The following is a 17,729-nucleotide window of genomic DNA, read 5'->3' as shown; positions in this document are numbered from 1 at the left end:
CTTTTTTTTCCTCGCAATACTTTTTCATAGCAACAACAGAGATGTAAAATTCAAGTAGAATCAGTGGGGCCATAAGTTCTAATGTTTATTTTTGAAAGGAATGGGATGCTTCTATATAGTGATTGTGCAGCGTGACATAATAATAAAAACAGATACCTAGAATTTCTAAGAATCAGAGATTACACGGGCGCGTGTGGGAAGGATTAGTTACAACACATCAAAATAATGATAATGGACACAAGCTTTTTTTTTTAGTTGTTGTTCATCATGTTTTATTTTCACCTAGTCTCTGCCAGAACGAAGGGCAGAGAATCAATAAATAACCCTAACTTGTAAATTTCAGCTCTATTGTCTATTGTCAGTACTGGTCTACAGAAAACGCTTCATTGCTACAAACTCTATTCTTCCGTCACAGTCCGGCCACATTACAATTAATGTACATCTTGATTTCATTATGGTGATAATGTCCAAATCAAGGAGGCAAGCCACAAAATGGAATCAATCATCCTCGTGTATCATTCCAGTCCATCGGTCTGATTTCAAATCCTTGCTTTACATATATTTAAGAACATTTACTGAAAACTTCCTAGGGCGCATAAAACAATAATAATTGACGAATGTAAATGTTGGGCGCTTTAAAAATTTTTAATACTGTTGTTCGTTGATAGAACCTTCACCTTCATAATGTTCGTGCATTATTAGAAGTCAAGTAAGGTGACTGTGCATACATTTGAGTCACCGATTCATTCAATAAATGCTCAAGAGTCTCTACAGGATGTGCAATTGAGCATTCAAATGGTTATTGAGAAGGCAAGAAGACAAAAACGATCAAAAATTCATCTTAGTCTATCCTTTGTAAAAAAAATAAGATGGTAATGATAACCTTGTCTTACATTGCCCAACTCCTTGCTGTTTCCAAAATGCACATGTATGATTAAAGCCCGCCACACACTATACGACTCACGACTATACGGCTGACAGACTGTCGATCCGAAATAAATCACGATAGCCTCAGAATAAGGACATTAGTTTATTTCAGATCCAAAGTCTGTCAGTCGTATAGTCGTGAGTCGCATAGTGTGCGGCGGGCTTAACAAAACTGTGACCTTTATCTGGCCAGCTCAGCTGCGTGGATACGCTTTGGCACCGTTTCATGAAAGTTGTCAGCACTGAGAAGTTGTCACGCGGTCTCTGACTCTGACAATTTCACTAAAATCCTTTGTTTTGATTGGCTGAAAAGCTCTGGTCACTGACTGTTACTATGGTAATTATCAGAGACTGACAACTTGTCAGGACCGACGACTTTCATGAAACGGTGCCGTGATCGAATTATGAGAGATAAAAAAGACTTAACAAGCACTGATAATACCTTTGAAGCTGATAATATTGCCTGAATGACTCTCACATTGCACCTTTAGTCCCACCTATAGGGTCTAGCATTTTACATTTTGTTCTTTGCTCCAAAGTGATATCGTATAATCGAAACATTTGGGCGGCGATGAGTTTCCTTGCGTCCATTTGATTTAACAGTTTAGCAGACAGAAATATTAGCTGTTATATACTCTGATAATGAATTTAATCATATCTCCCCTGCTTTTGACATGGACGTCCGTTGGTACAGTATTCTATACGTTGAGACATTATACTGACGTGCTCTGAAGTAATAATCAGCAGTTTTAATGCAGTATAATACTTGCTGTAAACTTTGGCAAACAGTCGGGCTTTCCTTCTGAACCTTTCAACTCAGAAATCAAGTTGTAAACGTGTGTTCTGAAACGTTGTTCCAATGGCAAAATGCGTCGACTACACACAATGCTCATCATCCTAATTTGGCAAATGGTCGTTTGGCAATAGTATGACATCGTATTTACAAGATAATGATAAGTACAAAAAAAAAACTGTATAGTGCATCGAAACGTTCATTTTATACATCAAGTAAGTCCTGATTATAAACACGTATGTACAGCAGGAATGACAATAATCGTTGCTTGAATATCAATTTGTAGACATCAAAATCACTCCGCTTAATCACTCATTCTGAACGAAACTCATCAACCTTCCAAATCAAATTGCTTACACAGAGATCTACCTAAAATATTTGCCACTCAATATTGTAAGTAATTGTGAATCTAACTTTATGCAAATGACAATAACTACACAAGTTGCTTCAAAGCTAGAAAACGAAATATTTTAACCCGCATGGAAAGTACTCGTTGGAGCATATAAATAGTATTCGTGCTATAAAAATGTGATTGTTTGAAAATCTATCTATTTCAGTTACTGTATCTTACTCTACATAATCAGCTATAGCAGAGTTAATAGTGCCTGTAAGCATAAAGTTACTAAATTACCAACGCAAATAACAGCCGCAAGGAGTTAAAGTATATCATCATTAGTGCTTTAAACAGCACGGATGCTATCACAATTCTATCGGAATGTGTATTACGCCATATCTGCGATATTGTTCCTTTGCTACATGAAGGATCGAGTGGCATCTAAAAAGAAAGAAGAACTTGAGAGGAACTGATGATACTCAACACCTCTGTACCTTGGTCGTATCAAATATCAAATGATCGTATCAAATGATACAGACTAGTTGCAAATCATTTATTGCACAAAACGTCTGCTTACAATGATCCACGGCACATTTCAGTTTTTAGCAGATTCGCGAACATTGATTTCGAGGAGAAAATTCAACGCTAATGCGTGCATTGTCCTGCAAGAATACCTGTGAAGTGTGGACTACAATGATAAGAAACGTGCTGATGCAAAGGAGTGTTCGTCACACAAGATCCATTCGGTCTTGGTTTTCATCACTCTCATGCCTCCATTTACTATGACTGCAGTGCATTGAGTTCCTCATTCAGAAAGTCCAGGAAGCTTCCTATGGGCGGGAGCTGCGAGATGGCACTTTGATGGAACATGGCCGCCCGCTTCTGGGCGATGGCATCGGCTTCCTCAGACCGGAACATCCTCTGCGCCAGGCATCCTGACTTGGTGTTGGCCAACGGACATGGCAGATATTTCTTTTGGTGGTAATCGGGAACAGAGTTAAATTCGCCTGCACCACGAGTCATTGATTCCCACTCGGCGAAGGCGGCTTTGTCTCCGTACTGCTGGAATGGCTTCTTCTCACTCTCGTGAGGTTCCCGCGCTTCATGCGCGTAAGCAACAGACGATGGGGAAACGTACGATGAGTCGTAGTCACCGTAAGGATAGGTTCCCGTAGGTGTGCCACTGACTAGTTTCACCTGAACAGCTCCATTCACGATGTAAGACGCGCAATATTCTGTCCGCGAAGGAACGTGACCGGTGCAGCAGTCCATAGGGTAAGGTAAAGATGACGGAATGGTGGACTTGCGAAACTCGTCTTGTTGTTCGCCAGTGATCATACAGGGCGTCGACGATGAACCATGGTATCCCGAAGCTATGGGTGAGGGAGGCGGCGACGGCGGTGCCGTTGCACCGCACATAGGTTCAGTTGGCATATACTGCAGGTGATAGGAAGGTTCCACAGGATAGGCAGATGGTGGCGATGTCTGGGGTGTCGGCGGAAGGTGGTACTGTGAGCTGTACCTGGCGTGGGACACCGCGAGGAACTCTTCCTGCTGCATCTCACTCATTCTCAACGCGTGTTTGCGATACGATTCGGCGTCGTACATTTCTGGGGGCAGATGTGCCACCATCTGATACATGGACAAAGGCTGGTGGTCAAAGCCACCATACAGAGGTTCGCTGTACCCGTACTGCGGTGGGTTGTAACAACTTCCCGCCATCGCGTAGGAAAAGTCAGGCTGCGGGAGGGCGCTCACGTTCATGGCAAAGTTGTGCTCCTCATTCACCACGTCCTCCAGGTGGGGTGTTCTCTTACAGGTCGGAAAGGCCCCTGGACCAGCGCTATCCTGTGTCTGCTGGTCCGAAGACTGGTGGAAGGTGGAAGGACAGGCGCCGTGTGGACTGTGGAGGGAGACCGAGTAGTCGTCTTTCAGCTTCGGTCCTGTCTGACTCGCGACCACGTAAGTGTCATTGCTCATCCAGCGTCTCCTTGGCACGCTGTCCAGATTACTGCTGCTGTTGGAGGCGCTGGTGCTGGTGCTGCCCATCTGATCGCTCTCCTGCGTCTGGGTTGACAGGAACATCTTCTGGAGGTCCTCCTGTCCGTATCGTGCCCGTGCTGTAGCTTCCTGGCCCAAGTATGGAATGTCTTCCTTCCTGCGGATAGTATAGGAACAAATGTATGATCATTATTACAACATACCTGATTTCCTAGGTAAGGGTTGACTGCTGAAACAGATACCTACTCAATTTAATTTTGTTGTTGTTTCATGAGATTTTACAATTTTTGCAGTTTCTTATTATGATTTGAGCTTCCTTTTTACCAGTGTCTACAATGTGAAAAAAATGTTATCGAAGAACATGCAGCAACCTTTAAAATGTATCTATTCATATAAATTAAAGGAGGAATATTAATGTGTAACAAATATAATGATTTTTCTACATCATTTTGTAACAACTTTACCTCACAGGGCAGTGAGCGAAGTACAACGTTGTCTTCCTTCCATTTTTGCTGACAGCGCGCCCTCTTGAGTGCAACCACTGCCAGGATCCGTCACTCCGCATGAGTCGAAAAAACATGGTGTGCACCTCCTCGGTTTCAATCACTGCAAGAGCGGTAGGTAGAGGATTTTAAATCATTTTACTGATATCAAATAAATGTACTAAAATATCAGCATGCTACGGACATCGAAAATAGTAGCAAAACGTAGTAAGGAACCTTGCGAAATAAGTTCATAAGGATGGTTGATAAATATAGGTAATTTGTTCTCTCAACACATCCAAAAGTTGTATTTACCTGTGACAGTTTTGACGACGGGCTGTCATCTTTCTCAAACGATGTCTAATTGGCAACTGATGATTTGGCGCCAATCAGCATTCACCCAGGTGTGGCATCCGAGTGATAGCGCCATCGTAAATGTCAGACAGTTGGTATGCACCCCCATCCCAAAGGAAAAAAAAATCAAAGAAATGGACAAAGCACAAGGAGTGTGATGTAGTCCCTTGCCGTTCTTTCCAAGCCAAATACATCGGGGAAACCAGTCGCAATAGTACTCGAATTGACGAACACAAATAGGATTGCCAAAACTTGGATGGACAATCATACACAAGATCACAGAAGGCATCCGCAAGCCAAACATACAACAAATCTGCCATAACTGACCATGCTGGGAGGGAAAATCACGTCATCAACTTGGAGGGGTCGCGGTTAGTAGCGAGAGAGAGCCAGGACCTGAACAGACGCATCAGGGAGGCCATTTGGATTAAAAGAACCCCCACAACGTGAACCGGGATGGGGGTGCATACCAACTGCCTGACATTTACGATGGCGCTATCACTCGGATGTCACATCTGGGTGATTGCTGATTGGCGCCAAATCATTAGTAAAGTTGACAATTAGCAATCGTTTGAGAAAGATGACAGCCCGACGTCGAAACTGTCACAGGTAAATACAACTTTTGGATGTGTTTAGAGAACTCTGTACCTGTAGTTAGGAACCAGTTTCATCTGATGAACATGAAGCGACATGGAAAGAGTAAGCTCATTTCATTTTTATATTCACAAGGCATAATTACCACTAAATACAGCGATCTTCAGTATCGTTATGACGACAAGTATACAGGGTGGTCACCGAAAACAGAGACTATTACTGTAGGCCGTTCACACACCCAATCTTCAAGTCACTACTTACACAGTGTTACAGGGCAGACTTTGTTCTTCTTCTTATGGGTGAAACTCAGAGATAGCCCCATCTGGTTTCAACGGAAATTTTAGAGAAATGCTGCCTACTAGTCTTGTGATTGTCAGTTTATATCTATTCATTCCATACTGCATGCTGATTAACACATTCGCCCTAAGACGCTAGGGTTCTTCAAAAGCGTTCCGGTAACGTTCACGAGTTTCAATACATGCACGAATTACTTCTATTGCCATTGTTTTGTAAATGATTTATATTCTTTCTTTCACTTACATGTTTTGTGACATATATACACGGCAAGCAAATCGTCGGGGTAAATGAGTTGGTATAGTGACTTGTTCTCCAAGCTACACGCTTCGATTCCAATCAGCTCCGAACACCTAACGTTATATTGAGATCACGTGAGAGAGAGAGAGAGAGAGAGAGAGAGAGAGAGAATACAAAACAAATATCGCACGAAGAATTAGCACAGAAAATCATATTTCGCAACGGGAATAACAGCTTTTATTTTGTTACTTTATTTTTCACAATTTATATTGCAGGGGAAAATTGCTGTGGTATTGATATAAAAAGTCAATACCAAGATGAACATTCAAACAAGAAACACACACGCACATATCAGTCTGTATATGCATACAATTATAAAATATCATATACTATTTCTAATCTTTGCCAATCTAACATGAATGCCAGATTGTGAACGCATCGGCAGCCAAATATCATAGATAAAAGCGGTTCGTGTAGAAGGCCTTTTTTTGCAGGTACGGAGAAATTTGAACATTACGGGGTTCAATCACCTTCTCTAGTTAATGGGAATCACATGCTTATTTGGTCACATTAGACCGTTGAGTCGTGATGAAGGAGTGTGAAAGAGGAGCATTTACAACATTTTTCGTAACCCTTTGTTGGGAGGGACGTAAAAAAAAGTGTAAAATGAATGAAAATTTGTCTGCAAAGTATAAATGATGAAAACAAGGAGCGTTGGCGTTTATGCATTCCTGAAACTCTAGTTTCATGTTCATTGCAGTTAATATCATCCATGAAAGATCGCAAAGAATGAATGTTGTGGGCTCATAATTGGCAGGGAATTCTTGATGAAATTGGCAGCTAGACTGCATAGAAGTAAGATTCGGCAAGCTGAAATAAGTGGGCATGAATGTTTCTCTGAATTTCTAAATTTCCTTTAATATAAGGTTGTGACGTCATTGCAATGTCTCATTTAATTGCAGTCGCAAGATCCCATGAGTAATCAACTATCAAACAGGGACATTACAGAGCATACGGCATTCTGTTGATGTCTGTAGTCTTGCTTTAGTACTGAAATTGTAACTGCAGTGTAGCTACTTACTCTGTGTCTCTGCGGAACATTTTCAGTGAGTAATCATAATTAGAGAATGACTTCATTTTTAGGTTTATATCTCTTTGTAGCGGCTTCCATATTCAAACGTGTCTCATCAATGCATAGCATTCGTGGTCTTTAATACACGCACATTTGTATTTTTAACTCGGGGTGAAAATGCCAACCTACCTCCCATCGACGGAGCTGACGTTTAGGTCGAGATCATGTGTGCTCCAGAAGGCGCCGGGGTTCAAGTCGACGTCGGTGTCGGCGGTGAGGAGAACGAACGGTCTGAAGGCGGCGAACATGACGATGAGCGGCGCGTGGCCAACCCGCTGGGCGTCGGGCAGCGATTTCATCGTCCCGTTACACAACATTTTCTGCGGCACGGAGAGAACGAGAAAAAAATTCAGGCAGATGATCTTTGAGGAGAGGAAACGCTGAAAATTAAGACAATTATGGGAATGGCGCATCTTCATGACCAGGCGAAAAAACGGCCAATATTATGAATGAATTAATGTTTTATGATTATATTAAGTACTAATTAATTAAATCAGATCATCATAAAATACAATAGATTATTGTTTTTAATACATTGTCTTTATCGAGGATGAGGACAATGCTTGCTATTATTATTCTCTTGACAAGCATCAATACAGAAGCAAAGAGAACGCCTATGACAGATTTACACCACAATAATCTCATCATTCGCACACGGAAGAGACAAGATAGCAAACAGCAAGAGGGGGAAAGAAAGAGAGGGACAGGCAGACAGACACAGAAACAAAGAGGATAGTGATTGAGCAAGGAGGTATACAGACATTGACAGATAAGGTGTAGCGAGAGAGAAGTAGATTGGAAAGCTATAATAGGGAATTATGATTTGGGGGGATATGTACAATCGATCTGCGTCATAATACTACTGGCGGTCAGCGAAAGAAAAGAGTGTCGGAATCATCAGACGGCTGCAGGTGGGAAGAGCTATATATACTTTCTACAATGTACCCATTCCTTCCTTTTCATCTCCAAGTCCACAGTAAATGTTAGCCAACATCACAACCAACGCGCTGCATACTGGACTCGTGTTCATCTTTTCTTCTTCTTCTTCTTCTTCTTCTTCTTCTTCTTCTTCCTCTTCTTCTTATCATTATTATTATTATTACCATTATTATTGTTATTATTATTATTATTATTATCATCATCATCATCATCATTATTATCAATATTTTCTGTTCACTTATCATCATCATCACCACCATAGCACCATCATCATCAATACGATTATCAGAACAGTTAACTTACCACATAGCCCGTGTTGGTACCATTGAAACATTTCATCCGACAGAGAAAGGAAATATCGCGACTGGCTCCGATGCCTCCAAGCCCTGGCGTTGCACCCATATCAGGACACTGTATACCTCCCTGACGAGCAATAAACAACACGCTAATTACATATTCACCAGTTATGATATCTGAGTTGCAAAAATCACATAGGCCATATCATCATGAATAGCGCAGGGAAGAATGCTTGTTAATTTCCTGCATGGGCTTTAAGGTACTGTACTGTCACCCGAAAGCTTTTACTTTTTCGATTTATTTTGATGGGAACAATATTCTTTCTTCATTTAACAGAATGCAACATAATACAATGTAATTATAAAACAATGTTATCACATCCTATGATAAATAAACATAATTATACGGTGTACATGTAGTTGAGTAATTCTGAAAGCAGAAAAATAATATAAAATAAATATAAGAAATACCGCCTTACCTGTACATGTCGTCCATGTTGTGGCGAGAGTGTCTCTTCGAGAATGACCCGGAGCTCATCGTGATCGTCCGGATGTACGATACCGTAGATGCAGCGGTGGACGAGGTCGACATGGTGAAACCCAAGATGGCTGGAAATGTTGTCGGTTGTGTAGAGGATTGTTCCGTCCGCCGTCACGACGAGAAGAAAACCGTCGAATGCCTGTAATACAGATTGCAAAAATAAATATTAATAATTTACAACTGTAGACACACCATGTGCGTTCTGATCATCGTCTGAAAATCATAATTTATGCAATGTGACAACATTCGACAAAGATGTTTATTCAATGAGAATGTCTTGCACCACAAACAGATAAGTCATCATGTTAAGGTAGTTGACGATATTTCCACAATGGTAGTTACTGGTAGTCTCTGTGCATTTCCATAGCATCTTGGATTATCGTCAACTAAAATTTGATAAAAAGGGATACGTACTGATAGAGATATGAAAATTAAGATGGTTAGGTGAAGAGTTGTTCGAACATTGCATCGAACGATTGATTAAAAAAATAAAAAGAAAGAAAAGAAAGAATGAAGAACGTGATCATGTGTTGATATCTTATATCAGACATCGCACAGTAAAAATCAAGAGAACATAAATAAGGTTTTCTTTCGAAATTTCAATTACGGAGCGACTTCTCGCTGACCAATTTGAATTACTGTAATGAAAACACTGACGATCTCTCACTTTGACCTTTTCTTTTCTTTTTTTTTATTAGATACTCTTGGATCCATGACTCAAGTAGATATCTCTACACCAGCATTTACGGTTCGTTTCTCCTCAACAAACTTTGTCCCAAATGTCGATATTGTGCCTGGCATATTTAGGCGAGGAAACTGCTCTGGGTATACCGGAGCAGCGTTTCGCGGGGTTTATCGCCGGAGAAATGGAGCTAAAGTAGAAAGTCAACATCCTACAAATGGAGGTAATGTACCCCGGTAATAGCCCAATCAAAAAGTACTTCGGAAGAAATTAAATCGCCAGTCGGCGACCTTAATTGCACGTGTTCCTTCTTAGAACACTCGGAAGGCTCCCAGAAAGTGACTGGTTTTTCGTATTCCACCATACATGAAGAAGCAGCTACGTTCTCCATCTTGTGGAACAATGTGGGGAGGGATACTCTTTATTGCGTCTCGTATCTCGTTTACTACGTTATTAGGCATTATGCGCGGGCGTGTCTTTGCTTTGTTACCAATTGTACATCATTAGAAGCAGCTCTGTTGATACCAGTGCATGGTAAACCCGATTTCTCTATATCTTTGCCTTCAGCTGCAGTGAAAACAGCGGTTAACATCAGGAGCTATCAGCCTTCTCTTTTTGACATGCATTGCAAGTAGTATATGCTTTCATTATTTGATTATGTATACACTAAGAGTCAAAAGATTAAAAAATGATGTATCAGGCCTAATCATTATACTATTTTGTATCATATATATATATACATATACATATATATATATATATATATATACATATATATATATATATGGATATATATATGAATATATATATATATATATATATATATATTTTATATATATATATCCATATATATATATATATATATATATATATATATATATCATTCCATTGTACTATCGCATATATCAGAATGGAGAGAGAGAGAGAGGGATGGGGAGATGATTCTTCATCTACCTTTAAAGTGCCACACCAGTATGGCCTAAAGATACGCACTGTGTACACACTGATTGATTAAAGATAGTGAAATGCGAAGAAAGCAGGGGGACATATCTTGTGGCAATATATCTATGTATTGGAACAGCCTTAGGTCGTATCTATCGTGATATTTTAATATGTTTGCGAGTTCCTTGCTCCCCTGACTTTTGTTCCAATGCGTTTTGCGTTCCGTGCGAGATGAGCGTACGATGGAATTACTACGAGGGAAAAACGATCTTTTTTAATCCTTTCTTGTATTTTGATGGTAAAACAGAGTAGTGTATGATTTCGTACGAGAGACAGAGAGAAAAAAAATCCAAAACACGTCTATGCATGTTAGTTCTAAACCCATCACGTCCCAAGTTATGTGGGGGGGGGGGGGGCATTTCATGAAGCATTTTGTCCGACAAAGCTGTCGGACAAATTTGCTCTCAGCCAATCAGATGCAAGGATATCAATAGCTTGTAACAGTTTGTCAGAAAAATACCCGACCAAAACGCTTCATGAAATGCCCCTCTGGAATTGGGGGAAACAGCACTGGTTGAAGAAGAAAAAAAAAATAATAATCACAGTTGCGTTCCGTACACCATTCTGCACTGTTAACTATGGAATGCTTCGTGTAGATACTGTGTTGACATGGCTGCCGCTGCGAGTCTGTGCTATTCGTGACAGCCTGCGTGTATCCATACTCCATTCCCCGCTATTTCCGACGACTAATTGCTTTCAATCGATGAGATTTCCGTTCGTCAGTGTCAAACAACTGAGATTAGGAATGATAGACCACATTATGTAGTGTGCATTCCGAGAAATGAGGAACACGGAACTCCACGTCCGCGAGTACGTCACAGTCCCATACTATTGACTCTCGCGTTGGTTTGAACGGGTGGGGGGCCCGTGAACGACGGAGCGTGCGAATAAACACACATTTCTATTGTCTGACGCTCGAAGCAGTAGTTGTCGGCTGATTCTTGGCTGGGGAACAATTAGCGGCGCAGTCATGGTGTACGCCTTCATCACCCACACGCTACCCCCGGACACATGTCGCGTGCTGTTTTCATGCACATTCGGTCTTGAGAATGTGTCAGACCCAGAAGGGCACGGGGGAGGTGATGGTGATAATAGCGGTCGACCTATCGACGAATTGCGTATTGTACGTAAGGAACAAATGGCGCTAGTTGCACGCCAAGTCCAATCAGAATACTCCTTCCAAAAGGCTGTGTCGGAACGGCTATTCCAGGGTGATGCTCTCAGCGGACAGGAAGACTTACTACAAGATGCTGAAGTGGGCCTGGTCCGGCTTGCCGCCGGCGACCCATTTCAGACGGAAAAGATAGCCATTTGGATAGGAGTGGGGAAAGCGGGCTTTGTGCTGGTTTGCGAACCCCACGAAAATGTGCTCCAAGCGGAGAACCAGCTGCGAATAGTGGTGAGGAATCTGCAAGAACATGTGAGGGCCGTCCGCACCCCGAGCGAGATGCTGGAGAAAGGGGACCGGGTGGCGGCCGTGGTCCATCACTTCTTACCGTCGGGGCGGATAATCTTCATGAACCATGCTCTCATTAGGCAAACAGAAAAAGAACTTGAACTCGCGATGAAAGTCAAGTAATTACAATGAGATACACTGTAGTGCTTCTCTTTGTGGAAACTAAGTACCGGTATGAAATGAATGTTATAACAATTTAACTGCTTTCATGTTCTTTTTTAACATTTTTCATCCTTTAGACAGATGTGTGTGAACGTGTGTGTGTATAGTTTTCGCACGCGCGATGAACGGGTTACCTGGATGGAACGGGTTAATCTCAGTAAATCTGCACAAAATCAGAAAGAAATTTGCAAAAGAATTGCCCGCTTTGACACTAAACATTGATTCGAAAGTTGCAATCTAAAAAATGTGTTGGCAATTGAAGTATCACTCATAGATTTAGCAGTGCAGAAGATTGCACAAATTCTGCAATTGAAATACATGTACATGTACAGTACTGGTAAACCGCGGTATAACTGTCCAAAATAAGGTTCAAATGAAAGAATTTTATTCATCCCTTGATAAATTGGCAGCAGTGAACGACAAGACTTACGATTTGAAGATAAAGCGCCAAGCCACACAAAATAATACCTGATTTCTGTAACTCTATGAGCCAAACACTGTTTTGATGATGATGAGTGTTGGTGGGATGTTATGTGTGTTAATTTTTCCAGCATTTACTGTAGTACTCACATTGGTTGGTGTAAACGAACTACAATGTACTTTAACTCAGAATGCTGTCTGCAATGTCCTTTAGCAACATTGCAAATTAGATTTCTTTCATAAGCTGGTCTGTTGTAGAGGAAGGTAATTCAGGCCTTTACTAAGAATAATGAAATTTGAAATTTTAGAATATCTTTATTAGATGGTGGGGGTAACGGAATGCTGTGGAATTTCAGTGAAGTTATTCGGACCCTAATGAAATTCCAGTCGTTATTCTCGTTATAAAAGGGGGCATACTCTCGAGTGACATGGGGTTAGTTCTTCACTACAAGGGGAAAAAACAAAAACAAAACATGAGCTGTATTACTGTAAGATTTCTTCCACGATGTTGGAGGACGATATTCTCAAACCATGCAAACTTTCGTGACGTTTGCAAAAGGTATACTGGTATTTGTACATGTACAACCTTACGAGGAATCCTACGCAAAATTTTGGAAAAGTGTGGTCAGGTTTTGTTAGACCCTCTATTCTACAAGTTTCATAATGTGATACATGTACACTATAATGACAATTTATGTGCAGCGTCGAAATATCTGAGTCGACAAGCAGTAGGCCTATAGATTAATCGTAATATTGGCACAAATCTGAAATTCTTATTCAATAACTTCTTGACATTGTCCAATTGTGGCAGCCATGGTATTTACGTGCACGTGTAATACATGTAGTAAATAATACCCTCTTCATCCTTGAATGATGGAAAACTAAGACGATTCCGTCAAGGTACATTCATCTGTCACATATTGCCAGTAGTACAACTTCAAAGTTTCCGACATAAGCCCCCGTATTTTGTTTATTGGGGGGGGGGGGGGGTGGTTGGTTGGGGAGGTCCCTAGTTCGGTCCTAAGTTGAATTTTATCCGTGCTTTTTATTTTGTCCTTCACCTAGACTTCGATTGGGACCTACGCTTTATAAGCTTGCTTTTAAGTAAGTTCCATCGTATTTCTCTAGCATTTTTACTTAGATTGAGACTGTGATATAAATTGAGCGCCATGTTCTATGTTGATACGGTAAAATTTTGTTGTGCATGCAAGCTAGATATTATTTGTCCTCCTATTTTTTATATACATTGTACACTGTATTTCATGCATTTCTCATTGAAAAATACGAAAATGAATCGAAATTGAATTTGAAATTTTGTGATCGATTCGGTGCTATGAATTGCAATAATCTACATTACTGTTATACAATGTACCGAACATGCAATAGTGTTTTTCTTGATCAGGAAAATTCACAAGCTTCTTGACGACACGTAAACATCTAAATGGACAATACTAAAGCGTAGTAACCATTTTTTAGTGCATGTGTTGTGTTCTTAAACTGTATTTCGCTAGAGACCATATTCTTGTTAAAAGTCTCATAACACCTCGGGGCTTTTCATGGGGTATGTAGTAAATTCCTATCGTAACAAAACACTTTCAAATACACGTACACAATTCATTTTTGTAAAGGGCTTTGACAAAGACAGTGTTATTGGATGTGATTATACATGGATAGACTTGTTGTGTATCATGTTTCAATCCTGAGAAAAGCTACACGTGGCTTTGAAATGGCTATCCCCCTCTTTGATATGCAATGTACAATACTATACTGTTTTGCCGTTGCTCTCTTTGATTTTCAATAAAAATACCTGACTCTAACAAGATGTCTCTGAAATTTTGTGTGTAAACGTATAATTATTATACAATAAAATGTACAGGTTTGTATATACATTGTACTTTTAGCATGTGTTTGTGTATTTACGTGGGCGAGGAGAACTTGGTATGGAAATGTTGCTCGTGTGTAAAAATATCAGCATCATCCCACTATATGTTCCGTTTATTTATACATACACTCCTTAACTTAATTACTACATATGATTTTATTAATTGCCGTTATTGTTTATATGATTGCCTGTCTTCACATAATTATGTGAGGAGATTTACAAGTGTGTTTGTGCGTACATATTCGTATCTATATGTACATGTGTATGCGCAGATGTTTATGAATCGAATTGATGCAATATCTGAAAATAAGGCATTGCACACTGGCGCTATACAGGGCTACATGTCATCGTTTTGTGGCTCTCTATTGCCATATAGCGTGAAAAGAAAATGTCGGTCATGGGAGTGGGCCGTATTCGCTGTTTATAGAATCAAAGTCTACAGAGTCATTTGCCAATCAGATTAAGCAGACAAACAAAAGACCGATCCTTTTTTTCTTTATTTCTCTCTCTCTCTTTTCTCTCTTGCCTGGACTGTGTAAAAACAGAGCTCTTTATTCCATGTGTGCTCTTTGTGGAATTGTCGAGTGTTTTTGACGCAAAACTGAGGGCAATAGGTAAAAACATCCGATTCAACTCGAAGACTCTTTGATTTTAGGGCCAGGTTAGATCAATCTTGGAAAGACCACATCCTCTTACAGAGCTTGCCGACCTTGTAGTACCGTAAGCGAACCTCAACAGGTTCCTTCGTATTGGAGATACATGTATTCAGAAATAAGCGACATATCGAGAGAACAATATACTGTACAATATGACTGTATGATACTTAAAAGGAGACAGTTCCCCAACTGTGTGGACTGAGCGAATACAGAAACGTAGGCCTAAGTAAGAACGCAGCAGTGAAGTTTGAGGAAAACTGGACAATCCATTCTGGTGTTAAATTTTCGGTGCTCATTTATGGTGTTAAATTAACACCTCCGGGTGTCATTTCCAAATTTTAAACTGTTTTTTAAAGAGTTTCTTAGTAACTGCACTTCTTGTTGATTTTTTAATTTAAACAAGACGATCATGAATTTTACATTAAAATACTAGATTTTTGAAAAAATGTGAAAATAAATTTACACCAAAGTAACACCAGCTGGTGTGGTCTCTTATTGAAGCTGGACGGGTGTTAAACCATTGATATTAACACCAACAAATATCAAATCAACACCATGTGGTGTCATTTTTGAATTAACACCAGTACAGTGTCAAAATAACACCAGGTACAGTGTCAAGTTAACACCACGAAGTGTCAGGTGAACACTTTTCAACACCATCACAGTGCATTTTCAACACCTGTGGGTGTGGTCCTCTATTGAAGTTTGATCGGTGTTAGATTTAACACCCGTAGTGTTAAATCTAACACCGATGTTTTTACAGTGTAGAGAGAATTCCATTTATTACCCTGCATCGTCATTCTTTATAGTTTCATTAAAGAGCACTTCATTCACTGCCATCCGAAAGCATGGCGTGTGTATTTTCATAGAAAATGAGGCACATCGTTGTAAAATCTCTCCTGACATTACATAATTGTTGTAATCCTCCAGTAATGGCAACGCATGTATGATAAAACTATTTAAATTAATGATTTTGAAACGGCTTGTCCGCTTTTCCTCAAACTTCATAAATGTTTATTTCTTAAGTTTTTGCGTTTACTGAATCCACGTGTGTTATTATTAGTAGAATAAATTCCCTTTTAACTTTTGTGACCTTGCATCCGTTTACACTGGTTTGTTTGTTTTCATTTCATGTTGGGTATTTTTTTTTCACAACGAATATGACGCAATTAAAGATTTTGAACACAGAAGACAATTTGCAATTATGTCTCTTTACTTTACTATCAAAACATACACCAGATAATCTGTAGTTCAGAGTCAATAAAACTGCACCCAGCAAAAGTCACACAGAGTGCAAAAGTTATCCTAACAGGATTTGGCGTGATGTTATGTATTTATGCTGTCATAACGACAAATCAAATACTTGTCCTAAGCAAGGAAATACTCATATGCATGGCCTTTGATCGCATGAGATATGAAATGACAAATTAGTTCCCTATAAAGGAGCAGCAATATAGTTGTAAATCATACGAGGAAAAGATTAATATACAAATATTATTTATCTTCTTTAATTTTCATATCAATACATCTGTATTATCGTCTTTCATGAAATAGACGCCTGAGGGACCCAGATTGGCTGTTTTAGGTGGGCATATGCATAGATAAGAAAGGAAGTCACACAGTGATAACATGTGACCTTTGTATAATTGATTATCAGATAGATAACATTGGACATTACACTTCCGACATTGACAGAAGAGAACTTACAAACAATGATAAAAAGAGTTGTTATTTTGGAAAGACTTCTTAAGGAGAAATAAAACAATTTTCAGCAGCTTGAACTTCAATGATTGTCATGGGAATAACCAAATCAATATTCCTTAGAAGGCGTTTCATGCAGTAACGGAAACAAAGACAATGACATCATACAGTGATATAGCAGAAGAAAAGCCGCCAAATCTGAATGATAACCAGGTGATTACTTAGCATCCAACGGCATTTATACATGAATTTGTGCATCAGCATACACCAGGTGCATAATCTTGCATCCACACTACGCAGTTGTGAATATTCTTTGTGTTATTTCTTAAACAGTTGATCTAAATATGAAAACACAGAGTTGATGTATATGTTATTTTGTGTCTGTGTGTCGAGGGATGATGGGGCTCCACCGTGTTATTCATACCTCCAGTGATAGCTGTGTCTCCAACACGCCGTCCAATCTGCTACTCGGCAGGGGCGAGCCGTCGGGGGCTATGTGCTGTTCGACGGGAAACTCCTCCTTGATGATGCTGCCGTCGGGCAGCTCGATAGCAGCGACCTCGGCCGGCTGGGCTGGCGCTTCGAGCCCCGCAGCTGGGTACGTAAAGAACAGTAAATATTTGATTTGATATACGCAGTCTGAAAAAAAAAATCCAGATGCCTCAATTGCATCTGACGCCAATTCTGTTTTATTGGCAACCACGCACTGTAGAGAATGATTACGTGCAGAGGAAGAAAGAGAAAGAGAGAGAGAGAGAGAGAGAGAGATATGAGAAAGGTAGGGAGAACTTTCACAGGAATATGCATGGAAGTTTTGTCAACTATCTAATAATAAAAAAAA

At 40.0% G+C, this 17,729-nt stretch overlaps 2 protein-coding genes across 2 annotated transcripts in view; one reads left to right on the top strand and one right to left on the bottom strand.

The window, feature by feature from the left end:
- Positions 1–2,373: 2,373 nt before the first annotated feature.
- The window catches only part of LOC139739846 (uncharacterized), a 58,574-nt gene continuing 43,218 nt past the window's right edge, over positions 2,374–17,729 (bottom strand). The window contains exons 2-8 of the mRNA XM_071650441.1: positions 17,313–17,482; positions 8,866–9,066; positions 8,394–8,513; positions 7,281–7,471; positions 6,026–6,132; positions 4,520–4,661; positions 2,374–4,212 (exon numbers count right to left, since the gene is read on the bottom strand). Coding sequence (XP_071506542.1) covers positions 2,835–4,212; positions 4,520–4,661; positions 6,026–6,132; positions 7,281–7,471; positions 8,394–8,513; positions 8,866–9,066; positions 17,313–17,482 — 2,309 coding nt within the window. The 3' untranslated portion in view covers positions 2,374–2,834. The remainder of the gene's footprint in view (positions 4,213–4,519; positions 4,662–6,025; positions 6,133–7,280; positions 7,472–8,393; positions 8,514–8,865; positions 9,067–17,312; positions 17,483–17,729) is intronic.
- LOC139739845 (AP-5 complex subunit sigma-1-like) lies at positions 11,226–12,234 on the top strand. Its single transcript, XM_071650439.1, has one exon. It carries the CDS (start codon positions 11,582–11,584, stop codon positions 12,188–12,190), a length of 609 nt encoding a protein of 202 aa, XP_071506540.1. The 5' UTR covers positions 11,226–11,581; the 3' UTR covers positions 12,191–12,234.

Source organism: Diadema antillarum, unplaced genomic scaffold, assembly GCF_040938485.1.
Source record: "Diadema antillarum isolate AM-2024a unplaced genomic scaffold, OU_Dant_1.0 seq00000821_RagTag, whole genome shotgun sequence".
NCBI lineage: Eukaryota > Metazoa > Echinodermata > Echinoidea > Diadematoida > Diadematidae > Diadema > Diadema antillarum.
This window is presented reverse-complemented; position numbering and strand designations above follow the sequence as displayed.

Bases quoted from the DNA above. Each gene is read 5' to 3' on its own strand.
- LOC139739845 (XM_071650439.1), top strand. From the start codon at position 11,582: ATGGTGTACGCCTTCATCACCCACACGCTACCCCCGGACACATGTCGC.